This window comes from Danio aesculapii, chromosome 19 (genome assembly GCF_903798145.1).
Source record: "Danio aesculapii chromosome 19, fDanAes4.1, whole genome shotgun sequence".
Lineage (NCBI taxonomy): Eukaryota > Metazoa > Chordata > Actinopteri > Cypriniformes > Danionidae > Danio > Danio aesculapii.
Genome location: NC_079453.1, coordinates 36121323 through 36143811, shown reverse-complemented (window position 1 = coordinate 36143811; position 22489 = coordinate 36121323). Strand labels below are relative to the sequence as shown.

At 35.2% G+C, this 22489-nt stretch overlaps 1 protein-coding gene across 1 annotated transcript in view; it reads left to right on the top strand.

The window, feature by feature from the left end:
• ctnnal1 (catenin (cadherin-associated protein), alpha-like 1) overlaps positions 1–22489 on the top strand; it is a 144664-nt gene that overhangs the window by 114128 nt on the left and 8047 nt on the right. Inside the window, exons 7-16 of the mRNA XM_056479946.1 lie at positions 140–340; positions 4736–4822; positions 6026–6184; positions 8553–8645; positions 12409–12559; positions 14659–14696; positions 14787–14837; positions 18227–18381; positions 18620–18668; positions 22164–22220. Of these exons, the coding sequence (XP_056335921.1) occupies positions 140–340; positions 4736–4822; positions 6026–6184; positions 8553–8645; positions 12409–12559; positions 14659–14696; positions 14787–14837; positions 18227–18381; positions 18620–18668; positions 22164–22220 (1041 nt within the window). The remainder of the gene's footprint in view (positions 1–139; positions 341–4735; positions 4823–6025; positions 6185–8552; positions 8646–12408; positions 12560–14658; positions 14697–14786; positions 14838–18226; positions 18382–18619; positions 18669–22163; positions 22221–22489) is intronic.

The window sequence follows — 22489 nt, the reverse complement described above, 5'->3', positions numbered from 1 at the left end:
CCTACAGAATGAGTTACATGTAAAAGGTAGGGTTAGCATTGAGAGATTTAAAAATACAGTTTGTACTACATTAAAAAACTTTGAGCCTTTGAAATGTCCCAACAATTTACAAAAACAAACCTGTGTGTGTGTTTTTCAGGTTAAAGTGGAGGCTCTGAGGGACTCTTTGTACGGTGTGTCCTGTGAGGCTGTAGCAGCTCAGTTGGAAGCTCTGGTGGAGAAAACTGAAGATTTTACAGACTCTGCTTACACCAGGCACGAGCAGAGAGAGACAATCATCCAGCTCTGCCAGATCACACGTCAGGAGACCAAACAGCTCATCAACACATGGAGACACGCGGTAAGTAAGATAGAGTAAAGACATTCACACATTAGCGATTGCACTAGTCATTACCTGCATGCACTATTTTGCCAAGTACGATGCGATCCTGGATTAACATTTATGTTGATCCTGGAACATAATTTTTGTTGGAAAGTATAATTCATACCTATTCCCTTCCCTTAAACCCAACCATAACCATAAATTATTTCTCAAATCAGAGTGGAATAATAGTTGAATAACAATCATGTAGAAGTGCTTTCTGACTGGCTGATTGGAATGTTGTTCCAGGATCAACATAGATGTTAATCTACAAGTACAGTGCATATGGAAAGTATTCATAGCGCTTCACTTTTTCCACTTTTTTTTATGTTACAGCCTTATTCCAAAATGAATGATTTTTTGAAATTGCTGCAAATTTATTACAAATAAAAAACCTGAAAATCACATGTACATAAGTATTTACAACCTTTGCCGTGAAGCTCAAAATTGAACTCAGGTACATTCTATTTCCACTGATCGTTCTTGAGATGTTTCAGCAGCTTAATGGGAGTTCACCTGTGGTAAATTCAGATGATTAGACAGGATTTGAAAAGGCATACACCTGTCTATATAAGGTCCCAGGGTTGACAGTGCATGTCAAAACACAAACCAAGCATGAAGACAAAGGAGACCTTTGAGACAGGATTGTCTCGAGGCACAAGGCTGGGGAAGGTTACAGAAAAATTTCTGGTGCTCTGAAAGTTCCAATGAGCACAGTGGCCTTCATCCGTAAGTGGAAGATGTTTGAACCACCAGGACTCTTCCTAGAGCTGGCTGGCCATCTAAGCTGAGTGATCAGGGGAGAAGGGTAGGGAGGTGATCAAAAACCCGATGGTCACTCTGTCTGAACTCCAGTTTTCTTCTGTGGAGAGAGGAGAACCTTACAGAAGGACAACCATCTGTGCAGTAATCCACCAATTAGGCCTGTATGGTAGAGTGGCCAGACATAAACCACTCCCTGCCCGGAATTTGCCAAAAGGCATCTGAAGGAATCTCAAAATCCTATTGAACATCTCTGAAAAGATCAGAAAATGGTTGTACACCGTTGCTTCCCATCCAACCTGATAGAGCTTGAGAGGTACTGCAAAGAGAAATGGGCAAAATTCCCAAAGACAGGTGTGCCAAGCTTGTGGCATCATAATCAAAAAGACTTGAGGCTGTAATTGCTGCCATGAACAAAGGTGCATCAACAAAGTATTGAGCAAATGTTGTGAATACTTATGTACATGTGATTTTTCAGGTTTTTTATTTTTAATAAATTTGCAACAATTTCAAAAACTCTTTTTTTCACATTGTCTTTATGGGGTATTGTGTGTAGAATTTTGAGGAAATAAATGAATTTAATCAATTTTGCAATAAGGCTGTAACATAAAATAAATGTGGAAAACATTAAGCGCTATGAATACTTTCCGGGTGCACTGTATGTCTGTGTATGTGTGTGATCATCTTTAGAGATGTTAGTAGCATCTGTATTAATGACATGTTCACTGAATTGAACCAAAAGTCAAATAAAGATTTTAATGAGCTTATGAATCAGAATCGAATCAGGAATTATTTGATACCCAGCCATATAGTTGAGGGCAGGAAAAAACTCTATCCGCTTCAGCTCGGTGCAGCTGTGCTACATTGGTGTTGTGTACTAAAATTGCTCTCACTGTCATCTTAAAAGAACTTTTTTCCTGGCATGCATATGTCCTTCTCGTCTTTGTTGTGGAGAGTGTGAAGGATGTTCTGCATGTTTCCTGTGGAGTAACTGTCCCTGAACCTCACACCCTCATCGTGCCTCATACACTGAAATAATAAACCCTGCAGTGCTGATCTATAGGTGTTCATTCCTTGTTCCTGTCCTTTGATTAGTTGCTATTCACCGGCTTGCATTGTGCCACGTTCTCCTTCAGATCTCCTTAGAGTTTCAGTAAGGACGTTGCATTGGTAGTTGACATTAAATCTAGAGATGCATGAAAGAAAGAGAAAGTCACAGAAAGTTAGAAATATGTACACTGTGTTGGTTTAATAGCAGCATTAATTTGAAGGTTGATATTTACTGGCATGGCATTCATTGCTATACGTTGAATAGGTTGTGAAAAATAACTATGTTCAAGGTAAAAGACTGAGTCATTGCATTTTTTTTTACTTTTTCTTTAACTTTGTATGTTAGCGATGTAATTTGAGGATTATGTTGTCATTATAGCAGGGGAGAAACTAGACCAATAGTTGTTTTTTTTCTTTTTCTATTACACTGGTTAACTGAACAAATCATTACACTATAATTAATAAATAAGTTAATGAATATGTAAACAAATTAGAGATTATGACCTAAAATATTTCAGGTTTTCAGAACTTGTAAATAATAATTTAAATAGCAATATATTTTAAAATATATATATACACTCACCGGCCACATTATTGGGTACACTTTACAAGTACCAGGTTGGAGCCCCTTTTTGCCTTCAGCATTGCCTTAATCCTTCATGGCATAGATTCAACAAGGTACTGGAAATATTCCTCAGAGATTTTAGTCCATATTGACATGATGGCATCATGTAGTTGCTGCGGATTTGTCAGCTGCACATCCATGATGCGAATCTCCCGTTCCACCACATTCCAAAGTTGCTCTATTGGATTGAGGTCTGGTGACTGTGAAGGCCATTTGGGTACGGTGAACTCATTGTCATGTTCAAGAAACCAGTCTGAGATGATTCACGCTTTGACATGGTGTATTATCCTGCTGGAAGTAGCCATCAGAAGATGGAGACCACACTGTGGTCATAAAGGGATGGACATGGTCAGCAACAATACTCAGGTAGGCTGTGGTGTTGACACGATGGTCAATTGGTACTTATGGGCCCAAAGTGTGCCAAGAAAATATCCCCACACCATTACACCACCACCACCAGCCTGAACCGTTGATACAAGGCATGAAGGATCCATGCTTTCATGTTTTTGATGCCAAATTCTGACCCTACCATCCGAATGTCAAGATCGAGACTCATCAGACCGGGCAATGTTTATTCAATTAGCTCATATTAGCTCAGGCATCCTGAAAAAATACTGATTTTGTTTGATTCAGATGTTTAGAAATTAAACTTATGAGACAGATGTTGTTTAATTTTATTGGTGATTCCAAATATGTAATGTAGTCTTAAGTTGACAAACTTTTTGATGTTTTGAAGAATTTGATGTTTCTCCATTCAGACAGAATGCTCGAGCATATCATTTCAAAGATGGTCGCTGAGTGAAATGAATTGCCTTAAAGGGACTTTGTTAAAACACACGTCCTGTTTAGTATTCTGCTGATCCATTCACAACTTGGATTTGAACTTGAACTTGAAGAACACTAACTAGATTGCTAGTCAACGTAGATCACATCTAACCCATTAACATTTAACTATTTCTAATCAAAAGTTTGGTTTATTGGTGAAAAATGTAAAAAGCTCAGTGTTTGGTGTCTATTTTGGTTGTTTCATAGTTATAAATTAGCTAAGATTATTTCAAAATATTAGAGCAAAAGTTCAGAAAAAGCCCCTTTATGTTTATACATCCACTCGTAGACCTGCAAATAACTAGATAAATATTAGGAAAGTGATGAAAATGAACAAAATTGACTGAAGCTGAAATGTTTCTTGTCTACTCGTGATTCGGATGACCAAAATGCTTTTTAATATGAGGAATAAACAAGGTCTCATTGAGTTAACCCCATACTTTTGTAGCTTGACATTTGATTTGTAGTGTATATACACCATTACTCCTGAAAGTGGCATAAAACAAGCCAATCTGATTGCAACTGTCAGTTTAAACAAGCTGTTGACAGTTTTGAGTGCGAGCGTCAATGAACAGTCTATGGGCATAAGTTTTCATCCCACCAAGCACTGCAATTTATTTCTTCTTTCTGTCATCAGCCAAAAAAAACTTATTTCGAGACAGTGCTTGGTTTTACATGATAATATCTGGGTTGTTCCCCAATTTACCTGTCTAGCATTTCAGTGACAGAAACATTGTGTGTGTGTTCACTGAAGTGCAATGACTGTTTATGTCCCAGTGTGATGTCTTGAAGTAAACCGCGGAAGATGAGAGCATTTCGAACATTCACATGCTTCTGTGCTGTGTGTTGACACCCCGTGGTAATCCTGTCTAAAAGCAGTCCCCACCCACCTGTCTGCCTGTCCTCTGAAGAGAAAACTGGGGATAGAGACTGTCATCCCTTACGCAGTCCGTCTTTCAGCCTGTTTGGGCCACAATGACACTTGTGCTTGGATTTTGACAAGCTTTCGACTTGGAATGGTGTATGTTTTTGGTTGGTTGGGTGGAATATTTAGCAATTTGCAGTGTGTAAAGTTCTTTTTTTCTGTCATTGTTTCTCTTTCTTTCCTGCAGCAATCGCTTAAAGCCAAAGAAGCCACGGATGAGATGGAGCTCTCCATTTTGAAGACTTGCCAGTGTGTCAGTGATCTCAGGCAAGAGGTGAGATTTTTTTTTTTTTTTTTGCGACAAACAACACTCTGGGATTAAATCCCACTAGCCAAAGCATCTAAAACAGTTATCAGATGTGTCCATCCAAATGTCTTCTGCTATTCCAAACCGTTTAAGCATAGTAGTATCTATTTTCATGAAGAAATAATGAAGATTTCATGATTGAAAGAATGAAGATGTGCATTGTATATGGAATGTGAGAAGTGAACTTGTATTGTAAAATATGAAACCTACCTGTTAATGGTCGGTCCAGAAATGAGGCGGAGCCTGGCCCAATAAGCCTGCAAATGACTGTGGTACTGTGAGCAACTGGCATGTTGTGGTATAATGTGGATGTAATTTTCTTTTTAGATACTTTGTAATATAGTCATTTTTATAAAAAATTTTGTTATCAAAACAGAAATTTCAATGCACACATTTTTTGTGAAATTTTGGATGTTTTTCCTTATAGTCATTATTTTTTATAATTGTCATTATTTTTAGATACTAGTTTCTAGTCTACTAAAAATACTTATTCGTTTATACTAGTTCTTATCAAATCAAATAATCTTTCGTTTGATACTAATAATAATCTTCCTGGAGTTTGCCGTTTTCCCTGTGTTGGTGTGTGTTTCCTATGGGTGCTAAATTGAAGTAAAAACATTTGCCAGTCTTTGCATTTTTCCTTGTATAAGTGTGAAATTGAATTCATAATGTGTTAAGTCTTATATTTGACTCGCTAAAACCTGCAGAAACTCTGATTTACTAACAATAATCATTAGGTAATAGCACAGAAGTGCTAATATATAACGTTTACGTTTATTACAGAGTTTTAATTAGCAGGTAAAGGGATAGTTCAACCAAAGAAGAAATAAATAAAAACTCTTCATTTACACTCCCTTCTCTTGTTCCAAACTGGTTTGAGTTTTTTTCTTCTGTTGAACACGAAAGAAGATATTTTGAAGCAGCCTGGAAACCTGTAACCATTAACTTCCATAGCATTTATTTTTCCTACTGTGGAAGTCAATGGTTACAGGTTTTCAGCATTCATGAAACCATCTTCTCTTTGTGTTTAGCAGAATAAAAAAAGTCATAAAGGTTTATAACCACTTGAGGATGAGCAAATAGGGAGTAAATTAAAAATTTTTGGGTGGCCTATCCCTTTAATACCAAACCCTGGTAATTCATTCATATTGCACTTTCTCCGGTGTTCAGCTTCATAAGGTAGCAGTAGGGAGGGCCACGGAGCTGCTGAAGCTGCATTCAGATCATCTGGTGCTGCAGGCCCTGAAAGCCTCTGGTGGAGACGGAAACCTTGAGGCCGTGGCTGACTACGCCAGCACACTGACTGAACACAAGGAACAGCTGGTGGAGGTGAGCCCCTCGGACACAAATATGATTACCAAGCTGTTTCTTTTCTAAATATTCGGAAGACACCATTGACTCTAACAGCAGGGCCAGTTTACACCGTTATATAGCATGCATTGGCAAATAAAATAACACTTCAGTAAAGTACCTTAAACTTAATGTTAATGCAAATTGAAAAGCATTTTAGAGTTTAAAATAAAGTCATTTTTAATATGAGAGTCCAAAAGCATTATGAAAGCAAAAAAGTGTGTGTATATATATATATATATATATATATATATATATATATATATATATATATATATATATATATATATATATATATATGCACAATATATATATATATATATATATATATATATGCACAATATATATACACAATATATATATAAATATAGATAGATAGATAGATCTTTAAATATACAATATATATATATATATATATATATATATATATATATATATATATATATATATATATATATATATATATATATATATATATATATATATAACTACAGCTGATTAAATCATTATAAAACAGGTAAGGGACATTTTAAGTCAATCTCTCTCTTTTGTATGTTGTTGTGCTGTTTTTATACCGTAGTAGTCTGGTAGTGTTTGCTTTGCTTTGGCCTCTTCGGGGTTAATTATTTTAATCTCCTGATTGCAACAGAAATATTGGGAAATGTCTCTAGACTAGTGGCATTTCATGGCGTTCAGCTTTATAATCTTAGAATGTGAGCAAAATCACCTGTTTTTTCATCACTTTAGACATTACACTAGAAAATCATTCAAATACCAGCTCTAAAGTGACGTTGGTGAAGTAGCAACAGTTTCTGCTGTTCTGATGTCTGCTGCAGATGTGAATAAATGGCGGAAAAAAGTAGTTCCTCATACAAAAGGGTTTTGAGACTCTCTGTGTTTGATTTTCTTTTTTATATACACGATTATGCTGTCAAATTGTTGTATAAATGCAATATTACACATGTAGCAGTGTATATAACAGTATATCATCATATCATCATGCCGATCACAGCTACTCATGTGATATTGCTCATCTATGCAACAAAAAAAAGATAATTATATTCAGCGAGTTTCATTTTAGACACAATATTGTCTTATTTTTGGTTTTAAAAAATGAAAATGGTTACAAAGAAAACTCGAGTAGAGCATTTGCACATCTCAGCAACACTGCAGGGACTACTGAATAGTTTATTTCATTAAGCAAAGTATTGGAAATAAAAATAAAGCTCTGTAAACACTTTTTCGCATTTACAACACACTTGAAGTCTTGTCCTCTTGAAAGACTTACATGGAAAAAAAATACAACAAATGCATCATGCTAGTGATCAAGTGCAAAGACAGAAAGTGTGTGTATTCTGACATCTGAATCACACAGTTTGTTTCTGAATGAATCTGCTGTTTTAAACTAATCATTTAAATGAATGTTTTTTCAATCAGTCACTAAGACAGGGTCTTGTCCTTACCTGCTGGAGGATTTAGTGTCTTTTTAATTTTCAAGAAAAAGCTAAAGACCCATCTTTTCTTCGTCAACATTCAATTTCTATACCTATTCACTTTATTCTAGTATTCTGTTCTATTGTATACAAGCATTGTTTTGTGCTTTAGATAAAAGCACCTGCCAAATAATCACAAGTAAAGGTAAATTTAATCATCTATGACAGGACTTTACCAGACATTCTATCAGCACAAAAACACGTTCAGCAAAATATTGTTAAATTGTCAGTATTGAAAAAAAATTATCAAGAAATGTTGATACATATTTTATTTTTAATTTGGGGATTTCTTGTCTTTGTTCAAATATTCAGTAATATGCATATTCACATTTTTTTTGTCAAATATATAGTTGAAGTCAGAATCATTAGCCCTCTTGAATTATTAGCCCCCCTGTAGATTTTTTTTCCTCAATTTCTGTTTTGACGGAGAGAAGATTTTTTCTACACATTTCTAAACATAATAGTTTTAATAACTCATTTCTAATAACTGATTTATTTTATCCTTGCCATGATGACAGTAAATCATATATGATTAATATATTTGATCATCTGATTAAAATGCTTTTAAAGAAATTTAAAACTCCTTTTTTTCTATCCGAAATAAAACAAATGAGACTTTCTCCAGAAGATAAAATATTATAGGAAGTATTGTGGAAATAATCCTTGCTTTGTTGAACATTGTTTGGGAAATATTTGAAAAAGAATAAATAGTTCACATGAGGCCTAATCATTTTGACTTCAATTGTATGCATTGCAGTTCAGTTAACAACAGTTGTATTGTGTAATCAACTGACCCGTGTTTTATTTCCCTCTGTATAAATTCAGTGTATGTGTGGCATTTCTTCTGTTTTCAGACTTGTCGTTTGCTCTGCCACGTCTCGGGGACTGAGCCGCTGGAGATCACCTGCATTCACGCTGAGGAAACCTTTCGTGTCATTGGTCCACAGGTAAACAAAAACAGCTTGTCTCCTGTAACAGTAGGATTCTGGCATCTTTAGCTTGAGAACATTTTTTTCAGTACTTTTTAGTGATCTACACAACATAGATTTTGTTAATGAATGAACAGCGTTGTTATTTGCTACAGCCAGTGCTTATTTCTCAAAAATCACCAATGCTTATTTGACACATTTTATGCGCTTGTTGTTGATTTCACAGAAAAAGGCACACATAAGCAGGCATGAAATAGTACGAATCTGCAATTAAAATGCACACTCAGCGCACACTCAGAGCTGAAAGGATCAAAATCATCTCTGCTCTTTAAGTCTTGTTCGTTTTCAACACTGGTCATCAAATAAAATGACAAAGAAAAGGTCAAATTGGCAGAATGTATTTCATCAGCATGCCTCATTAGCATATGTGATTGCGCACAGGAATGAGTGTTATTAGAGAGGGCGACCTCACCTCAGCAGCCAATCATGATGAGGCCTAAAGATCAGACAGCCAATAAGAGCGCAGCAGGAGAGTGTAAGCTTCAGGGATGCATGATAATGAGCCGCTTTATCAGTAATTCCGAAAGCCACAGGTAATTGGCTGCTGAATCTACACCCTCAGCAGAGACCAGCTCTGCTTCACTGTGTTTGTGTTTTTGAAACGTCCTACCACTAAGCTGTAAATCATAATTATGCAGTTGCCGACAGAGTTAGATGTTCATTTATACTGTGGGACGCTGGAGAGGAACCAGCGATGAATATTGATATTCAGATGCTGCACAGGAGTCGTTTTATGCATTTAAAAATCACACTACAGTTCAAAAGAGTTAGGGGTCAGTGAAGGAAATGCTCACCAAGCCTGAATTTATTTGTAAAAAAAAAAACCCTGTTTGAACAGAACTGTGTGTAGGTATGGTGTGTCCACAGTCATATTGGGGTGATAGAAACAAAATAAGTCTTTTTTTTAATTACTTGTGTTAAAATAGGATCCTAATCCCTCCTATTTTGAGGAACACCGCAGCGTGACGTAGGAGTGCGGTTTCCCCTCCCACCGAATTGAGTAAAAGCCAAGTATTAACATGTCTCCATAGTAACCATAGACTGTACAAGATATTGATTTAGTATGCGTGACGTCACCCATAGGTTTCTGAAGAATGCAAAAGAAGCTACAAGTAGGCGTAGCCAACCGTCGCCATTTTGTTCACACGTCATCGTACAGACCGGGGGATACCAAACAAGGGCAAAGAGGTGGAGCGTGAGCGGAGCTTCAGATGCCTGCTAGCATTTTGCTTAGACAGGCTTTTCTTTGGTAGAAACTTAATACTTCATTACCTACGACTCGTTTGTGTTCTGGCCACGTGTGCTTGGTTGTACACTATATTAATGAAGTGTTTAGACTTTAAACACACTGTTATAATTAAGTCACTAAACATTGTTCTTATGATGTTTTTCTACAAGAGGAAAACGCAAATTACTTCCAAACATTTCAAATATAGTCTGTGTTAGTAAATGCAAGGCTATTTATGAAATCCAGGCATAAAACTGTATGACAACATTTCAGATGACTGTTCTGTTGCCTACAGCTAATCAATTTATCAGATTCGGGAGTGCATTACTGGTCTAAAGAAAAATATAAGTGATAAATGATCTTAACCCTATAGAAAAAAAATGCTTAAAAACCAGCCTAGGCTGGTTTTAGCTTGTCGACCAGCCTGGTTTTAGAGGGTTTTTGGCCATTTCCAGGCAGGTTTCCAGCCATTTCAAGCCTGGTCTCGGCTGGAAAATGACCAGCTAAACCAGATTGACCAGCCTAGACAAGCTGGGAGCCCAGCCAAAACCAGCTATGTCAAGCTTAAACCAGGCTAGTCAAGCTGGTTTTAGCTGGATTTAGCTGGTCATTTTCCATTTTCTAGCCTAGGCTGGTTTAAGCTGGATTTTTCAGCAGGGAAATAAAATAAATGCATTTATAGAGATGGCATGTAAGTATATAATTTCACTCACCTTGGAAATGGAGGCCACGTGAATGGTTTGTGAGCACAGTTATGTGCACACAGCATGCCATATCGTCTGATAATTGAAGAAAATAATTCCAAAAAGCAAATGACTGTGTAAAGCCACATAAAACAAAACAAAAATACGATGTATATGCCGAGATCAGCGGCTAATCAGCCAGAATCAGCTGAGGTGAAGTGACGGCGACCAGCAAGACCTAGCTGTCACTCAAGTGGCCACGCCCTTAATTATGCAGACTTAATATAACCTAATATAAACGAAATGGATGAGTTATAAAAAAAAAAAATTCACCCCCTCACAGTTGTCATGAAGGTTAATATTAGCTATATGAATCAAAATCGTTCTTTGTATCAGGCTGTAAACACCGTATATTCTGCTGTAAAGTTGGCCGTTTTAACAGTGGGGTCAATAGAAATTTACTCCATTATGGAGCCAGGACTGGCGGAATTTCGATGAATTGCAGTTTCAGTTAATTCTGTATTTGCTTCACGAGGGAGAGCGGGAGGTTGCCTCTTGGTAATAACGCGTATAATCATATCTACAAGACAGGACGTATGCAAAGCAACTGGGATTAAAAGATCCGTTAAACTCTCTGTGATCATCAATCATCATCAGATGTGATCAAGATTGAGTTTTACAAATTTAAAACATTTTTAAAACAGTGCATGGTAATGAATTACAGTGATGTTACTGTCTTTATCACCACAGCCGCATGGTGTCAGTACAATTATGAAAGAAGACGCTTCAATCCCATTTTGTGGACGTTAAATCAGGTTTATTTTGTACATTAACATAATGGATATCCATACAGCAGTGGATATTAACGTGTATCCTGTCACATTTGGGTGCAAAAACAGTGCAAAGTTAAATGCACGCGCAGTGTGTGTATCTGTGTGTGCGTGAACTTTGTAATGACATTGTGTGTGACTCATCGAAAGGCTTGAATTATCTCCACAACAAATAAATCAAATAATCATTGGGAAATTCTTACTGTAGTATTTCTCACAAACGTTACGTGAGATCACAAACGTTATGTGAGATCATGTCTGTCACTGTGCTGTTTATCTGACGCAGCCATGGCGGAGATTAAGCACACTCTGACAGGCATGTGGGAACAGCGGGCGGGGAGAACTAGCTCTAAAGGCACAGGCAACAAAAACAGCTACACTGTGTTCAGAGCAGAACATTTTAACATTCTGAAAGGTATAATAAATAATCTGATGGGTGTTTTGAGCTGAAACTTTTTAGACACATTCTGGAGACACAAAAGACTTATCTTAAATCTTAAAAAAGGGGTAAAATAGGTTCTCTTTAAAAGAAACGTTTACTATTTGAATTAAAAATATATATATGTAATTTATGGATGTAATTAGTTGAATAAGTTTTGAGTTGCCATAACTCATCAGTTTTACATGATGCTTTAGAAATGTTTCTTTATTTATGCAATGTTGTAAACGGTTATGCTGCTTAATATTTTTAATCGAAACTTTTATACATTTTTTATGATATATTGATGAATAGAAGTTACAATATACCATTGATATGACGTTTGAAACTTTTTAGTGTTCATATTGTCATATGTTCATGATTCAGTTCATAAGATCAGCATTAATTGACCCCTGTGAAATTTGCTTTTATTTGATTTTTGATTTTGATCCCCAACCCCCCACTAAATTCCATCTTATTTTCAGATTTTTTTTTTTCCTGGACTTTTCAAAAGCTTGTCTAATTAATTAAAATCATGAATCTCTCAAATTTCTCCTGTCAGATCATCTCAGCGGCACAGACTCTTGCTCTGCACCCCACCAGCAAGATAGCCAAAGAGAACCTGGATGTGTTTTGTGAGGCCTGGGAGTCCCAGCTCTGCGACATGGCGATCCTACTGAAGGAGATCAATGATGTGTTTGAGGGCCGCAGAGGTACATCAGTCAGGTTTAGTCATCACATCAGATTTAAGGCCAACTTTTATGATTACAAACTCCAACATCTCCCTCTTTCAGACCAACATACTGTATGAACTCACTTACATCATCAGCAATATGCATTTAGAATAGAACAATATATACTCCTGTAATCAAAATTATCATGTCAGCAAGACATCTTGGTCCCAATAAAATAAAAGAATCAGTAAACTTGAATACATTGACTCCCAAAGGTAAATTTTTTTGGTAGAAAATTTTAAAATGTTTACTGATCAGCTCATTAGCAGAGACTAAAAGACCTGCAATGGCTGGTACAGACAAAGGAGACATCCAAAACATACAATGTTTGTGGTCCTCCAGGAATGTGGTTGAGAAATACTGCACTAGCTAAAACACAGAAAAGGTTGAGGCCAATTTAAGACTCAAAATCACCCCAGAGTGGATGAAAACATCTCCAACAGTACACACAGTAAGGGTTAACCCATTTTTTGCTCTTACGTTGCTGCTGCTTTCTTGAAGTTTCATCAAATATTTGTTTATATATTTAGATGTAAATTTATTTATGCTAATTAAGTCTTCAAAGGTTACGTTTTTAAAGGCTTAATCTTAAATGTTTAACTATGTTTTAATATTTGTCCTGCCATATACAGTTGAAGTCATAATTATTAGCCCACCTGTATATATTTTTCCTCAATTTCTGTTTAACGGAAAAAAATTTTTTCAACACATTTCTAAACATAATAGTTTTATTAACTCATTTCAAATAACTGATTTCTTTTATCTTTGCCATGATGACAGTAAATAATATTTGACTAGATATTTTTCAAGATACTAGTATTCAGTTTAATGCGATTTAAAGGCTTAACTGGGTTAATTAGGGCAGTGGTTCTCAACCACCAGGTCATGGACCGGTACCGGGTCGCAGAAGATATCATTAATTATTTCCGTTTTATTTATTGTCTGAGTCTGAACCATCTTTTACTTTGTCCGCTGTAAAATTGTCAAACAATGACCGGTCCGCAGTGATAAAAAGGTCCATTGAATTTAGGTGATTAGGCAAGTTGGGGTAATTAGGGTAATTGGGGTAAAAAATGCTTAAGGGGGTTTGACCTATAATATGACCCATAATATTGACTTTTAGAAAAAATTAAAAACTGCTTTTATTCTGCTTTTATTTTATTCTTCGATGCAATAAAACAAATAAAACTTTCCCCAGAAGAAAAAATATTAAAGGAAATATTATTTTAAAAAATCTTCTGTTGAACATCATTTGGGAAATATTTGAAAAAGAAAAAAAAAATCAGAGAAGGGCTAATCATTTTGACTCCAACTGTACATGAATCAATTTACCAATTAAAAGCAGCAATGTTCAATAGGGGTTTATATTTATGACCCAACATTACAAAAACAATAATTGCATTGTGAAATACAGTACCATCACTAATGAATATTTCAGCTGTATCGTGTATACACTATGTAATCATGTGAACAAAATATATTTGTTCATGCAGGGCAGCGATAACGGTTTCAAAAGGTCTTTCTCTTCATGGCCAGATTGCTATCTTTTTTTCCAGCCACTAAAGATGTGCAGCTTTGACATTTACACCACATTCACATCCCTCACATGAGGTAATTGAATAGAAGCTGGGTAAATCTCTGTAGGCAAGGTTAGGGGTGCGTTTCGACAGTCCCACGAAGATTACAAGTCTTTGAAAAAACCATTCGCTCATCTGTATTTGGGCTCAAGGATGTGTTTGAGCGATGTGGACTTTTCCGGGTGAAAGTGTGTTTTCTCACAGCAATGCATAAAGAGCTTTATGTGGCAGCGATATTTGTCAGTCTGAGGGAAAAGGCATCAGTAACATGACAGAAATCCGGTGCCCAGGGAAATGTTTTTGTTCCAGATGAGAGGCTCTCGGTCATCAACAGCGCCAGTCCAGATTTTTCCCAGAAACCAAGTGTCATCATCCAAGATCCTGCCTTTGTTTCTGTTCATCCTCATTATCATCTGAAGCCATTTGTTTTTAGGCTGGACAAAGCAAGCTTGTAAATTGAAATATTGTTGATGTTAAGTAAAATGGTTTTCTCTATTTTAGGTGATAAGAAAACATATTTGTCTTTACCAAGGCCAGGGGTGAGTGTCATGAGGAATTCTGATTTTATTATAAATTTCATTTACCATATTATTTGCGTCGTTATATTTACTGATTTATCTTTTTTCTAGAAACACTCTGCTAACCTGAAGACAGTCAAGGCTGCCAAGCTTGATGCTGAGGTACTCATAATAAAATGATGTGTGACAGTATATTTGAGTAATAATAATTATTATTTGTCACTTTTTAAATCATCATTTTTGTTCTTATTTGTCATTTTTTTGTTGAAAATTAAATATGTATTTGCATTTTCATTTTTATATTTGCCATTCCACAAAATCCTAAAACCAAATCACTTTCAAGAAATCTATAATAACCTGGACTTGACAAAACATAATCTACAATAGAAGATTAAGGGCCCTATCGTGCAATAAGGTGCCAGATGTGTATGGAGCGATTTGTTGTTATTTTCAGACCAGCGCAACCCTCATTTTTCACGTTTTGAGCCACATTGTTTAAATAGCAAATCCATTTGCACCACTTTGTGGACTCATGGGTGTGCTGGTCTAGAAAGGAGGTGTGTTAAGGTGATAGCTGAAAGTGTTAAACTGAAAGCTGGTCTAAAGTCCAGCGCAAAACGTTATGCGCCTATGCAGGTCCAAACGCTTAACTATTGCTTAGTACATACAGGATGTACAGCAATACACAACTATCTTTACATATAAAAAATGTATTAAAATGTTTAAAAATATATTATTTTCTACATAAATATAAAATCCACTACCTCCATGCCTTCCATGCCACAAACGAAATTAAGTAAAGTTTCATAAACTAATTTCGAGAGGAGCACGTGATATGATTGAGCACGACTGGCCGCTCATCTGTAATCAGTAATAATCCAATCAGAGTGATCCTAGTTTACTATAAATGGATAATTTTCTTCCTATTATTCATTTGGAAGAATCCCCTCTTCCACCCCATCTACTCCTTTTCCTCCCTTTTTTAAAGGGGGAGCTCTCGAGACCTACCTGATCTCGGATCTCCTGATATGCTTATTGACTGGGCGGGAGCCCTGGGCTCAAATATCTCCGAGCTCAGGGTTCTCTCCCGGGACAGCATGCCAAACCTGCTTTAAACGCCAAGCATATCTAAGTGGGAACTCTTGAAATATGTGGGGTAACGGATGTCTTCAGTGGAGTGTGTACAACTTATTATTTTTTATTCACGAAAGTAAATGAGAAAGAAAAAGAGGCCGAATGGAGAAGGCTCATTCGTTATCCTCGCGCTGCAGATTGACCTGTTAAACTGTTTTCTCGCTAGTGAAGCGTTCAATTTTTCCATTTACAAAGTCGCCATGTAAATGGCAAATGTTCATGGTGTGAGACAACTCTTAAAGGGAATGGGAGATGAGACTCTGATTGGTTTAATGCACTATATGCTCAAAACAAACCCATAACTCATTAGGAGAGTAAACACAACCCTGTTAGAGCATGCACTGCTTCGCAGAGTGTATTTTTCTTTCCTTAAAATAGCAAAAGTAGTTTCGGACTTGTCCTTAATGCTTTTGTACCATGAGATTTAGACTTTGTGCCTAGAGCACTAAAATAGAGCCCTAAGATTTAATTAGCAAAAAATAAATAGCTGATAAGCAAATTTATTTAGAATAATAAAAATTTTTTTAATCATAACTCCGTGATTTTAAGAGTTTGTTCATATTTATGTAATTGTATATGTTGTTGTTTTTTAAATAAATCTATTATCTTTTTTTTGTGCAATAAATTCTGTTTAGAAAAAAATATTTACTTTCATTTCGCTGGAAGTTCACACCAAAATGAAAATAGTCATTATTTACTCATTATTTCCCCAAACCTTACAAACTTATATTTATAAGACTGTGTCAGAGATTTTTTTTCTTGCCATTTATAGTCTGTTCTTATAAATCTCAATGTATTTAGAAAGAGAAACAATAGAAGTACCAATTAGTGAAACATGATTTTTTTTTGTTTCCTTCAATTGAAACATTATATCACTAACAGCACAACACTTATTGAAAATTGTGAGATATCTTCTATTGAGAAGTTATTATTTTTATCATCGAGAAAGATGGGGTCTGTGGGAATGTTAAGAAAATATGTGTTTGTACACGTACAAGAGAAATACAATATAAAATAATACATAGACTCCATAACTTCCCTAACCGCAGACATCTATGTAACCCTTCTAATTCTCTTAAGTGTTTAAAAAGTAAAACTGATATAGGTACTTAAACCCATTGTATATGGTCATGTAACAGACTGCAAAGGTTTTGGTCTTTGGTGCTGGGGGAAACTGAAAACATCTCTAACAGGCAGCTGGATTTTGACCTGATAATTTATATTATATTGTATTATATTATATTTTGCTTAATTAGATTAAGGATAAATCTCTATCACTTGAAAGTTGGCACAAGATAATTTTTGAGTTAATTCCCCTGGAACATCTTACCCATGTTTTACACACAAAAAGTTTGGACTACATATTTACATTATTTAGAACCTGGTCTTTGCCCTATCATGCTAAAAGGAATATGTATTGTAACTGTATTATTATCTGAAAAATAAGAAATGTTTTCAGCCCATTTTCTTATCTTTTTTATTTGAGGCAGTCCAGTTTTATAAATAATCTGAGCTTTTTCCTTTTTTTTCCTCTCCATTGTTTTGTGTTGACATTTTCCTTTGCGTGTCTTTTGAAGTTGTACTGTAATGTCTGTATTATTGTGAAAATCCAATAAACATAATTATTAAAAAAAGAGATGAAATAAAAACCCACATGCAATGAGGTTTAATCTACGTCCTCAGAAAACACACACTCATTTTATGTGACAAGACTAGAGCATTTAAAACATATTTGTATGTTTATGTATACATACATATTTAAAACTCCATGGATCTTCTTAAAGGTATAATAAAACACAAATAAATATTTTAAACACTTAAAGGGGACCAATTATGCAAAAATCACATTTATAAGGGGTTTCAACAAAGTTGTGTGGCAACAGTGTGTGAATACAGCCAGCCTCTAATGGTAAAAATTAATTAATTCTATTTTTTATGAACAAACTTCTCAAAAACAGACTACAGAAACACTTTGATTGACATTCTCCCTTTGTACGTCATCAAAGGTGCAAAGCCTCGCTCATTAGCGACGATCTTTCCCTCAGTAGAATGAACAGCCCTGAGTGAGAAGCAGTCATCCGTCTGTCATAGTTTTCGCACCATACCTGCCAAAGATAATGTCAGCAACTAAGAGGAAAAATGTCAAGTTTAAGTTGCACAAATGAACACTAGTCCAAAGTTGACCTTCTTTTGAGACACTTCTTTTAACGTTTTCAGTTTTTTACAGAGATAGTGTTAGTCCTGTTTTTGAATCTGCCACTATGCTGATGCACAGGCATTTGTAGCTCCGCCCTCTTTTTAAAAGAGCATAAATTCCTATTAATAGCAAATCAAAAAGTGGTTTCTTACATTTTTTCCAGGGCTGTATATCAGTTCTGTCTCAATGTAAATGATCTGAATCATCTCCATCTGTCCAGGAGCAAACCACCATCGCTAAGCTGGGTCTGGAGCTGTGTCTCCTCACCTCAGATGTGGATTCGGAGGTGGAGCGCTGGGATGAGCAGGACCACGAGATGGTGCGACTCTGTCAGATCATATCCAGCATGGCTTATTCCATGTACCTCTTCACCAGGTAACGCTTTTCGGAAACTTCATTTTCCCTCCATCAGATTGCTAAGAGTAGTGTTATATTACACAGGAAATGAAGTACAGCGTTCTGGAAAGCTTAACCTTTATGAAAAATGTCTGTTCAGAAAGACAAAAACCATGCTGTCGTTAATCTGCGCCCGCTGTCAACCTCTACAATCACTTTTATGGATCTTCTAAGGATGTTTCATTAACTCTCTGCTGTTTTGCCATCTGTTATTAAGGGGTGAAGGCCTGCTAAAGACAACTTCGGATTTGTTCCACCAAGCTGAGGTACGCTAGCGCTCCCTCTCTCTCTTATAGGGTTTTTAATTGAATCTGTTCCAGGTGCCATTAAGAGCAATGAATGGTCTGGAAAAGATGGATCGATATATTATTAAATGAGCCAGCTGTCATTTGTCGGTGAGAGACTGTGATCTGGAGCAGATTGTGTGCTGTGAATAGAGAGAAATGCTGATTAGGCAAGTGTGTGTTTCTGTTAGAAGGGCAAGCTGGCCTCCACCCAAAAACACCACCTTCTTCTTTACAAGCTCTTATCTGACGGAGAGAGTTTACCTGCTCAGAGTCACAGTGAACAGCACCGCAAAGCTCTCTTAAAGAGGTAGTTCAGATAAAAAACGAAAACTGAATCCTCCTTTACTCATTCTCACACTGTTATAATGTTGTTGCAAAAGAAGTTAAAAAAAAAAAAAGCCCAGCTCATGTTCATCTGATTAATAGGGATGTTCTGAAACCATTTTTCCCTTCCCGATACCAATTCTGATACCTGAGCTCAGGGTATCGGCTGATAGCAAGTACTGAACTGGAGTGTGTATCTATAGAAACAGTTGTGTATACTAGTAGCACTTTATAAATTGACAATTAATTTATGGTGTGTTTCAGACTTTAATAAAATAAGATCCATTAATAAGACATGAACAAATGCATACAGTGAACTAGAGTATTTTATTGTCTGAAATTTTAATTATCAACAGTAAGATTATTTACTGTATTCTACTAAAACAAATCAAAGACCATAAACTGAAAAAAAAAAAAGTCTGTTCAAATTTAACTGTATAAACGTATAAAAATCTGTGCAAAAAATAAGGAAGTATAAAAAATTAATATGATTGATATAAAAAAAGAAACCTGAATATTTTTAAATAAAATAGTGCGTTACCCTCTTTCAAAAGAGAAAAACTGACATTGTTAAGCAAAGCTACCGGGCATATGTCTCATTGAATAAGATAGTATTGGAATGTTTTATGGTTTCAAATACTCTCTGATACCGATGCCAGAATTTTTGTCGTATCGGTGAGCATTTGCGATACTAGTATTGGTATCAGAACAACCCTAGCGATTAATGTAAATATTTTTTGACCTTGAGGATTTCAGAACTTCCAAAGGTATCTCAGGGCAATTCATTACTTTTTGACTTGGTGTCTAATTCATATGAATTTGTACAATTTCATTCATACATTTTAGTCTGATTTGCTCATCCCTCAATGATGGTGGGGCTTGGTGCCACACCTTCTTTAAAAAAAAAAATAAAAAAAAAATATATTTTTTTTTTTTATTTTATTTTTTTTTACGACTGAACCCGTTTAAATTCATACAAATTAGCCACTAAACTGACAAAACCTTAAATAGGCAAAACACAGAGGCTTCTTGGGGATTTCTTTATTAATAATGTTTAATTAAATTTCTTCAACAAACATTATCTTTAGTGCCGGGCAAAGATTAATCGCATCCAAAATAAAAGTTTGTTTTGACATAATATATGTGTGTGTGTTATATATATTTATTATGTATATGTGATACTAACATATACATAGAAACAAAACTATGCAAAACAATTTTGCTTCATAGACATGTCAATTTATATATAATTTGTATCATAAACTTATATATACTTCTTTATCTAGATATAAATACAAACATGCATGCATATATTTAAGAAAATGTTTATCTATATATACATACTAATTATACACAGCACAGTAGTTATGTCAAAAGAACTCCTCAGAACACTTGTACATGAGACAATTTAGAATATTTAATTGATAGTTTTTGACATTAATAAGTGCCGATGTATGATTGAGCTCAAGCAAAACATTTCACTAATTTCTTGATTTTATTTCGGACTGAAAAAGAAGAAAGGGCAAAGGAACAACTGCAGGGGCAGTAAATAATGACTGGATTTTTATTTTTGGCTGAGCTAGCTCTTCAGTACACAGCTCTTCTTTTGCCTTTACTGCAGTCACGTCATGTTGCAAATGCCATAATTATGAGTTTCCTACTAGTAAACAGTTCACGGCAAAGTCACAATTACAACTTGGAAGCTCATAATTTGAAGTAACAACAAAGTCTCCATATACTCCCACTTTATTATTGTGACGTCATGTAAAAGTAACCATAACGCCATCAACCATACTTAGCACTGGTCTATACATAGATGCCAATTTTTTGAGACTATGCAAAAAGAGACTACATTTATTATAGTGAATAAGTATTACATGTAACTGTTTTGACATAATGACCATTGCTATAGTTATGAACTTCAGAATCACTCAGAAAACTAAAAATCTTCTTGTAATTACAGCAATTTTGACATGACACAAATCTTTGCCTGTAATTTTCTAGAGGAGTTTTCTCTGAGATGTTAGTCTTAAATATCAGTGGGAAGTTAATGGTGTGTAATTTCTCGTTAAGGTTTAACTGGCTGAAATGACAGGGATATGAACACTTGGATAGTTGAAATGAAATGACAGAAAATTGTTTGCAAATTTCAATTAAGAATGTTTAATTTTTTTTAACAGACAATATAAAAAAATCTATATTTGATGGAATAACTTTGATTTTTCAATGAGTTATTCAGTGGTAGTCTGACAAACAAAATGCTCTGATATATTAGAGAAATATATTTTACTGGAAATTTGTCAACAAAAAAAAAAAAGACATCGGTAGTTCAGATCAAATAGTGTGTGTGTGTGTGTGTATATATTAAAAACAATTCTTTTTTAAATATTTCCCAAATGATGTTTAACAGAGCAAGGAGATTTTCACAGTATGTCTGTTAATATTTTTTCTTCTTTAGAAAGTCTTATTTGTTTTATTTCGGCTAGAATAAAAGCAGTTTTTAATTTTTTTGAAACTAATTTAAGGTCAAAATTATTAGCCCCTTTAAGCTATATTTTTCCCGATAGTCTACAGAACAAACCATCATTATACAATAATTCGCCTAATTACCCTAACCTTCCTAGTTAACCTAATTAACCTAGTTAAGCCTTTAAATGTCACTTTTAGCTGTATAAAAGTGTCTGAGAAATTTGTATAAAAAAAAGACGTCAGTAGTTCAGACTAAGTAGTACAGACTAAAACACAAATAGGATTTTTTGCTTAAACACATAATTGTAATTTTCAGAAAATGTTCAGATGCTTGCCTAATATTTTCCATAGCTGTGTGTCTATGCATTATATATGTCTATTTATATATTTATTTAAATAAATAAATATAATGTAATATAACTCAAATAAATTAACATATTGAACATTATGCTTTTAAATTCTAATTATTTATTTAAACTCTGTAGCTTGTACTCTAGGCTTTACGCTCTCTATTGTTTGCAGGTAAATAAATATAATATTATAATATATTTCAAATTAAATAAAAAATACAAATCTGAAATAAAGTGACATACTGAACTTTGTATTTTGAAATTATATTTATTTATTTATTTAAACCCTATAGATTGTACTCTAGGCCTTACGTTCTGTATTGTTTTGCAGGTGTTGTCAGACCAGGGTTTCCAGCTGTGCCCAGTCCTCCAGTCTCTCTCCACACAGGTAACAGCACAGTTTAATTAAATGCCTGTAAATAAAGCAGAGTAATGACTGCCATCCATCTCATCAGGGCCGTAGAGACTCTCAGTGTTGGTTAACCTGTGCTCCTTCGACAGAGGCCACTCATCCATAATCACAGAGCCTGACGCTTTCATTAATAATCTCCAACATGCCTGAGCCTCATACAAATGACTTGCTTCCATTTATTTATCCATCGGCTCAAATTCAGCAATTACCTCACTTTAGCAAACCTGTAATGTAGTTTTGTGTAC